This window comes from Pyxicephalus adspersus, chromosome 7, assembly GCF_032062135.1.
Source record: "Pyxicephalus adspersus chromosome 7, UCB_Pads_2.0, whole genome shotgun sequence".
Classification (NCBI taxonomy): domain Eukaryota; kingdom Metazoa; phylum Chordata; class Amphibia; order Anura; family Pyxicephalidae; genus Pyxicephalus; species Pyxicephalus adspersus.
In genome coordinates, this window is record NC_092864.1 from 61,643,217 (window position 1) to 61,652,574 (window position 9,358).

Genomic DNA, 9,358 nt, shown 5'->3' on the forward strand with positions numbered 1-9,358 from the left:
ATTCTAAATGGTTAAATCCCGACTACTGACCAAACTTCTTGTTTTTGATAATGAAAAAAGGTTCCCATAGGTGATTTCCCCTCGCTTTCTGGTTTTTGACTTCGGAAATGGGAACCAGAAAGCAATACAAGCATAAGTTTGTAACCCTTTCCTACTTAAAAAAATATTTACAATGTTTGCTTGGACCTGTTGGTAAAGCTGCTCTGTACTCCATTAATATAAAGGTCAGATTTGTGCTGAGGCACCGGTGCTTTCCGGTTACAATTATTCCTCTAGCAACGAACTTTACAATCTCTAGTTATGTCAAAGAAGGGACAGAAACTCTCATTTTCCCTGAACTGGTCAGATTTGAGGATCCTAATATGCTGCAACCAACTAGTTAGAGATAAAACTCTGGTGTAAAGAGAGCAGATCTGCCCTTTGTTCTATGCACTGGGCATTAAGATGAAATGTGGTATGTTCCCTTGTTAAAACAGGAAGTTTCAATTAACTTTAAAGATAAACTCTGCACTTGTTAAACTTGCCCCTAACTGACTAACTTTTCTCATCCTATGCCAACTATACTTTTTATTTGCTTTATGCCAGCTGGATATCTTTTCTAGGAGCCTTTACCTACTATGGGTTGTATTTTGGTCCTCTTGGCCATTTTTGGTGGCACCTCTGGTTGTTGACTCAGTATGGCCATGTTTAGAAAATGCTGCCTGTCTGTAATAATCTTGTGTTACTGGATCCCAAAAACTTTGTAGCTCCCTACATTTTAGTACCTGTAGTCCCGCTCTGTAGGTGAGGAGGGGCCAGACCAAAAATTAGATACTGACTTGAAGGGAAGCCAAGCTGACAGCCTATCTGTCTATATGAGTAGCCTCACTGCAAGAAAATTTCCTTTTATTCCAGGATTTCAGCTTTAAGACTGATAATTAATCTGTAGAATTCAATGCTTAGGTATAGTGGGCAATGCTTATGACTTAACATGTTCAACGTACACAGAACACTGCCAACACATTCTATTTGGATTCTCTTTGTGATTTATAAAGTGTCAGGAATCTGTTTAGTGAGTGAAGTGAGATGTTGGTCTGCTGTATTGCAGATTCCTTTGATTTGCTTCTATGGACAGCAATATAAACAGAAAAACTACAAACATTTGTTACATTGTAAAATGTTTATGTGAGGGCACAGATGTTTACTCAACAGAACTGCAATCGGCTCACTTGAAAGAGCATCTCTGTGTTCTGTGTCAGAACATTTGGATCTTCCCAAATGGTTCTTTTATGCAAACCAGTCTTTCACATGGCCAGACCAGACTAAGCAATTATGTCACTACTGTTTATTGCAGATTTTTGTTCCAATACTCATCAAAAGAATAGACATACACAAAAAGTATGTCTGCAGTGGCATACAAAATATTACAGTCCATGCTTTTTGAAGCATTTTCTCTGTTACCAAATAGACATAGATATTTTTTTGGTGAACTTGATCTGGTGTAAACTATGAAATACCAAGTGCCTTATAATTCCTAAAAGAACATTTGTTAACCTTAAAGTGGAACTAAACTCAGTGGGTGGTGAGTTTCTGCCATAATCCGCAAGTATGCACACTACAATTACCAAATATTGCACATACTTACTTGTGTGCGGTCACTCTGCAGCAATAACAGGACTTCTGTGAATACTGCCATCCCTCTCAGTCATTGTATGATATAACCTCTGCGTGTACAGCTTAGTGCTTAAACAAAAAGCCACCAGGAGCTAGGGAGTTAGTTTTTTGGACAAATGAGACATTTCATGTCTCTCTTGTCAGTTAGTATGACCTTATGGTGGATTTTGAATGTAAGCACGCATTAGGCTTAGTCTCCTTTTTTGGAGTCTACTGTATTTTTTATCTAGGATGTACATCGGCACCCAACTTCCTAAAGCTAACCCCCAATTCTGGTGATTCAGCAATCAAATTGCCTGAACCAGTGGGCACTAGAGGCTCTGTAATTTGAAATTTCAATGACTGCTATAAAGCTTAAGGCCAAGAAGGGGCTGGGGGAGTTTTTATTCCTATTTGCAGCCTAGGTCTAGAATCCACGGTGCTGTCCAAGGACATGCAGGTAAATGTAATGATTAACTTTGGGATTTGCAGTAACCAAAACGTTACTATAGAAGCTAGGTCAGTTTTCAATAATAGGACATCTGATTGGCTCCTGAAGTTTGCCTGTCTCTGATTTATACCTAAATTCCATCACTGTTTGTGCATGCAATATTTATCAGGTTATAGGTTGATTACTCTTGTTATCAACACAATACACACTTTCTTTCATAAGGCTACATACACACTTGCAAAGCTTCTCGTCCGATAATCGGCTCAGGGACAAATATCGGTCGAGAATCTGGTGTGTGTACAGCGCCCCTCGTCCATCATCCGAACATCTGTCCTGGCGGATCCATGGACGATGGATGACAAATGATCGTAATAGAAGCGAAGGGGGAGAGCGCGCAGCGGGGTGCCGCTCCGTCTTTCTCCCCATCCCCTCTCCAGCTGATTTTGGGTGGTTACTGAAGAGTTGGGTCACAATACACGGGCCACCACCCGCCTACAGCTTCTTCCCACCCAGCTCATGTCAATCCCCCCCCCCCCCCCCTGCAGGGCCATACCAGGAAATGCTCATTTTTAGAAAGAACTCTAAATAAATTTACAAATTTTCTTCCATATCGTAAAGAAAATCTACTTACAAAAACTCATGGAATGCCCACTTAAAGAAACCAAGTTGTAGTAAGATGCTTCTGCGGCAGTAGCAGATATATTAAATTATAGGCTGACATGACTTGCCAGTCTCCACCTAACCTAAATCACTTGTATGTCAATTAATCAATCAGTTACCTTAATAGTTGTTCATTATTTATACCAGAAGAAATTAAGAAGATCTAAATAAATTGTTTCATTTATTTCCCTCTAACAGGGCTGGATTGGTCGGAAGACAGCAGTGAGGAGCAAGACGAATCAGATCGAGCATCTCCCTACCAAGTTGCATGGTCATTCCGAGAGAGTCTCCAACACGACTGCAAAAAGTAAGTTGTTTTGTGAGGTCACATTTATGAAACAACCAAACAAAAATCTGCATGTTCTGCACTGGTTTAATTAGTTTGGTTGCTGTGAATTAAAATGTGTTTTTGATCCTTTATCTTCATAAAATAAAATCCATAGGCCGAAAAAAATCACGAGCAAGTGATTTGTATGTGTGTGTTACCCGTACTGAAGACCAGCACCATAAGTTTGCTGTTTTTCCCCAATATGGTCATTCTTTAAAATGTCTTTGTGACTTTTGTGTCATGAGTGTGCCCTGTATTCACTGTTTATTTGTCAATTTAAAACAATAAAAGGACCTTTCCATAGATATTGTAGCCTCCCATTAAGAATATCTCTGATATGTGTGTGATAATTGTTTGACTGATGAATTTTAGATCAGTTTGACTAGCAGTTCCATGCTTTATTATTATTTAGTTTAGCGAAATGTAAGTATCTACATGCTTATGGTAACATCGCATATCAAGTGTATGTGAACTCCGGAATACTTGCAAACAAATTATAACAAAGCTTCCTGCACAAACACAATTTTACACTTTGAATGTACATCTCAAGTAGTTTACAGATAAATATGTTCTCCTAGTAATCCTTGGAAGGTCATAGCAAAAATGTTTCATCTCAGAGTAGCTTAGAGGATAATCAACTCTTTAAAATCGAAACAAAAATGTAATTTCCTGAATTTGCAATTGCAATATTTTCTGCCAGATTGGGGTTGGATAATGGAATGCTTTAGCTAAATATTAGTCTCTGTTCTATAACAATTTGCAAGCAATTTTAAGCAAATGAGGTATACAGGGATATCTTTTCTGATTTAAAGGTGTAATAATATTTACAGAAACAAATGAAGGCACCAGGCACAGGTGAATTATAGTGGATTTATTCATACAAAAGCATACATAAGTAATCAACTTTAAACGATTACCCCAGTTAATATAACAAAGAAAATAAACAATTACACTGGGGAACGCTTTTTTTGTTAGATTTTACACTTGTTTTTTTTTACTAATTTTTGGGTGATGAATTCAGAAATGACCCCATTTTTTTGGTATCACATCAAGTTTTTACTATACAGGGTATCCTCTATTTTTGTCAAAAAACAAACAAATTGTACATACAATTAAAAAATAATGAAATAATAACTTGTATGTAATGTTTTTTTAAATTTACAGTAAAATATTTGAAAATTAATTGGGTAAGCAGTTAAGTTAAAAATTTACGCTTATAGCTTTTCCTGGAGTGTTCAGTGTTAGGACAATCCCGCCGGATGCTCCAACAATAGTCATCCATCATATGTACATCCCACCTACCCTGATACCGTCCTTCCATGACCTTCAAATCTTGGTGGAATCGTTCACCTTCCTCATCACTGACTGCACCAAGGTTCTCCGGGAAGTTAGAAAGACGGCTATGCAGAAAATGTACCTTGATGCTCATATTGTAACCAAGCATTTTGTAGCTCTCCAAGAGTTTCTGGACAATTTCTGTGTAATTATTTGCTCGTTTGTTTCCAAGTAAGTCCTTGACAATGGCATTGAATGATAACCAAGCATTCTTTTTGCCTTCCAACATTGTACTGATGAAATGTTCATCTTGATGAGCTGCCAAACCTGTGGACCATCAAACTCACCAGCCAGTTTCATGTGCAGAGGTGGGAATATAATATTCTTTCTATCAACAAGTGGCTCATGTAGAATGTTTGGATCACCTGAAATTAGGGCATATCTTGGAGGCCTTTCCACCAAATGCCTGTCACAATCTCGGCTGTCCCACATGCACAGATAACAGGGATACTTGGTGTATCCGTATTGCTGACCAAGAAGGTAGCATACCATTTTAAGGTCAACACAGATGACCCAATTGTGTTGGTGGTTTTGCAACTCAATTACTCTCTTTATGTCTGCATATTCTTCACAATGGGAAACTTAATGGCCAATTTGGACTGACCCAAATATATTGCCATTGTGAAGGAGGACACACTTTAAGCTTCACTTTGAGCTATCGATGAATAGTCGCCATTCAGTTGAGTTATAGATTGGAATTCCCAGTTCCTCCATTAAACCAGGTATTTTATGGCAATACACAAAGCCACTGTCAGTTCTAAAGTACTGCAGAACTGCAATATCTCTGGATTGAAATTACGATACCTTTGTTCATTTTTCAAGTACGTTTTTCTCACGCAGTCTTAATGCTAGGAGTTTTGAAGCCTTCTTCGATAGTCCCAAATCACATGCCAAATCACTTAACTCATGCTGATCAATCCCTTACGAACAGAGTCCTCTTCAGTTTCAAACTCCATCATTATTGTCACCTAGTTCATCACCATAATCATGTTCTTTAGGAGGGGGTGGTGTAACGAAAACGAATGAGCCCCTGGGCGTATAGCCGATGGTAGACTAGGATACTCCATGGTATATTTACTTTTCTTGTTTTATCCTGACATTTTCACTATACAAAAGTAACAGTCACTGAAATGATCTCCTGGCTCTCACCAAACCATAGGTAAACCAAATGGCATCTTATCACGTGTTCCCTTTGTCCACATCTGTAAATCCTCGACACACTGTTTGTACACCTTATGAGGGGCCCAATACTTATCTTGATCACCAAGTTTAACTTTGAAATATGCCAGATAGGCTTGCTCCACAAATGTGCTGATGTTCGCCCTTTGACTGGGAATAGTGAAACTGCCACAGATATAACAAAATGAATCAGGGTTGTCTAGGCACTTACGACAAGAAACAGCAGAGCCAGACATGATCTGAAAAAAAGGGAATACGTGTCTAAGTAGAAAAATAAAGTTTGCTTATTCACTACGTAGAGCAGCGCACAACCTCTGACCACACGGTCTTGTCTGTAAATTATTAGCCTATACAAATCCACGCTACAGTGATCACATTAATATAAGCGGTAGAGAAAAAAACTGACGTGATAGATGAAAACTAACTGCACTTTCAGAATCCGCATACCTGTTTTAGTGTAAATAGGCCTAAAAATTTAGGTCAACAAAAAAATTGTTCAGAATTGTTCCCCAGTGTTATTGTTGCCTAACTGACCTTTATTTCTGTTCCAATGGTTTATACAAACTTCTGTGTTAGTTAAGATGAAGGCCTTGTCAAGGCACACAGAGGTGACTACTCCTTCCAAATACATAGCTTTTCTCTTCCTGCCCTCTTCTATTTCCTGCTACCTCACTCCCTGTGTAACCGGCCTTTGAACTTGGTAAACTAATAAATTTGCATGTGGATATTGGAAGCCAAGCTACAGATCAACCCAAACTTAAAAAACTCTTTACCTTCAAGATAGTACCAAATGGTTTCCATATTTGTTCATAAAACCTCACAAGAATGAATCTCTCATCAGCTTTAAGACATTTTTTTTTAAAAAAGAGCAACAAAAAAAACCCCATAATGTATTCAGAAAGAAAAATTCTCCTCTGACCCCCACATTCTTAGGGCATCGGACTTTGTCCTTAGACAGCTTGTGATGTTCTAGTTAGCAGGTTTAGCTGTGTGCCCTTGGTAGCTTTTTTAAATATTTAAAAGGAAAAGATGAGTGTTTATTATCCTCTGAGCCGTAAGGAAATGCTTGGACAAAAGTTTACTCTTATTCAGCAGTCACCATGAAGTCATTGTTGTATCTCTTATGTTCTCATCATGGCTTGTGGTCTGCCTTATCTCATCTAGCTGTATCATCTGGTCTGCCCAATTCACCCCTCATTTTTGTTCTACATGTAGATTATATGCTCCTTCCAACTGTGTCAGTACACACAGTCTCCTGCATAGTTATCCATCTTCCCATTTATTTCTACAATCATAGCCTGCTTTCGTTGTACAATATTTTGTATGCAAAGCCATGACATTTCAGCGAACAGATTAAACTTGTTTCCCTCTCTCCGTGCTGTCCTGGAAACACTGGCCTACTGCTGGCCTTTTTCAGATGAGCTGGATACGCCAGTTAATTTATTATCCATAGATGATTTCTAGTTTCTGACCATCTAAAACTCATGCTTAACCCATGACTTAGTAGCTAAATAATTTCCATACTTGTGATAAAAAAAAAAAAACATACAAGTGGGCATATTACCCCTTCACATGTGTATAGTAGATGGGTGCATGCAATTTTGAGGTTTGACATGTCTCTTACCTATTTGCTTAAAACTATTCTGTTTTTATATTTTGCAAAAAAAAAAAAAAAGATTTAGTTTCTTTTTTATGTGTTCTGAAATTCGTTGTAATACTGAAAACAGATTTGGTAAACGTTTACGCAAATCTCATTGTGTGACGAAAAAATTCCCCATGTTTGAAAGGTCCTCTACTTTGAGTTTGAAGTTTGAACAAATGGTTTGAAGTTTTTAAGTATTTTAAAGCCCAAATACACCTTTAAGGGACTGCAAGAGTGTTCACACCGTTGTGTTAGTAATGCATGCATGTTTATCTGTGTTACGCCTTGTGTTAACTCACTTAGCCGTAAAGTACAACTGCTACAGGGAAGATAATTTTGTCGTACTGGTTTGTCACACAATGTAAAATATGGCAAAAAAAAACCCTTAGTTTTGATAAAATGTAATTTCTGGGTGTAAAAGAACTGTATGTAAAAAAACATTACTTATTTTCTAATTTTCTGTTCTTCCTTTTTATATCTTGTAGGTATAATGCTGAAGAAGCACACAGCAGGAGCTCCAGGGTTGCACAACTTTGCACTTATTTTCAACAAAAATACAAGCACCTCTGCCGCCTGGAGCGAGCAGAATCGTGTCATAAGAAGTATCGCCACACATTCCGGAAAGCTTTGCAGAAAGCAGCCACAAAAGAGCCGGAGTCTGCGGGACAACTGATACAAGAACTGCAAATGGCTGCACATATGAAAACTAGGTAAGGATGTATAAAATACAGAAAACAATCCTTTATCCTATTTAACTGACAGCCTTTCACATTTCTTTGTAACCGGCTGTTTCCATTTCACCTGCAGAGCCACCTGCTTGTAAAAACAGGTGTCTCATTTTGCCTTCACAATTGCAGGCTGAGATGGAATGGAGGAAACCAACAATGTTTGTGCGTAAATGTTAAGATTTCTACACCCCTATATTTCTGTACTAGTCAGTTAATGCACCTCTGCATTTTTATATTGAAATTTACTGGACTTTATTATGCTAATGACTTCTAAATATAATGGGCAAAATTAAAGCTGAATTCCAAGCAAAGTTCAAGAATAATTCTTGAATTTAGAAATGTGTTTTTTTAGGTTAGAAAATGATTGTGACAATATTGCACAGTCTGGTCTGTGCACACCGACAGCTAAGACTTTCACAGGTTTTCTAATTATTATTATTAGTAAAACTCATTTATGTTTATTGATGGACTTGGTAGTTTCACTTTAAATGAAGAATTAGCTGACAGAATGTTCGAATGTAAATACCCTGATGTACTTTAGAGTATTTTGTTGTACGTTCAGACCTCAAATAACTAGTTCTTAATGTTGGACTGTTCTGAAAGCTCTCCAACAGTTAGGTTTAGAGACATAACTATCTTTTTTGTTATTGTTAATCTGGTTTTTGTCTTTGACTTTTGTGAGAGGTTTTTATAGTTCCCTCCCTCCACAGCTTTCTGTTGCTCATATTTATCCCGTTGGTTATACATGTTTAATTTTTAATTACAGACCTATTCAACCAGAGCTCAGAGGATCAGAACCAATACTCTGCAGTGCAACTGTGAAGAGTCAAATATGCTCAAACCGTGCCCTTCCATACACTAGACACTGTTTTCAGCGTATCCTTTTTTACAAAAAGTGAATGCGGTAATGTAGGGTGTCATTATACTGCCCCAAAACTGCTTGTAATAAATTCATGCTGATTCTTTTTAAACCTGCTTAAATGATACTATTAAATGTTAAAGTATAAATAAATAATAAAATCTAAACAAGTACCAAATCCACCTACTATGTGATGCACAAGCGTTATAAAATAAGTTAACCCCCTTAGCTGTGGCACGGGATTAAAAAAACACGCTAAAAGCGGTAACCCCCGAGCCACACTTGGGATAGCTAAAAAAAATAAAGAAAAAACATGTACCTGGTCCCATTGACGTCCTCAAGCGTCCTGTCTGTTCGTGCCCGTCCTCTGGCCACATCCTCTTCGTCCAATCTTTAGCTGGCGAGTGCACTGACGTTCCCCGGGAGTTCCTGGTGACATCGGTGCATGCGTCTGTGTGTGCAGTGGTAAATTATTTTGTATTGGATTTAATACAAAATAACTGTATTGAATCCAATACAAAGTAATCATGATATTATCAAAAAA

General features: G+C 37.8%; 1 protein-coding gene across 1 annotated transcript in view; it reads left to right on the top strand.

Moving 5' to 3' along the window:
* Positions 1-9,358, top strand: part of INO80D (INO80 complex subunit D) — a 25,786-nt gene that overhangs the window by 8,376 nt on the left and 8,052 nt on the right. Inside the window, exons 5-7 of the mRNA XM_072418712.1 lie at positions 2,942-3,050; positions 7,713-7,937; positions 8,722-8,831. Of these exons, the coding sequence (XP_072274813.1) occupies positions 2,942-3,050; positions 7,713-7,937; positions 8,722-8,831 (444 nt within the window). The remainder of the gene's footprint in view (positions 1-2,941; positions 3,051-7,712; positions 7,938-8,721; positions 8,832-9,358) is intronic.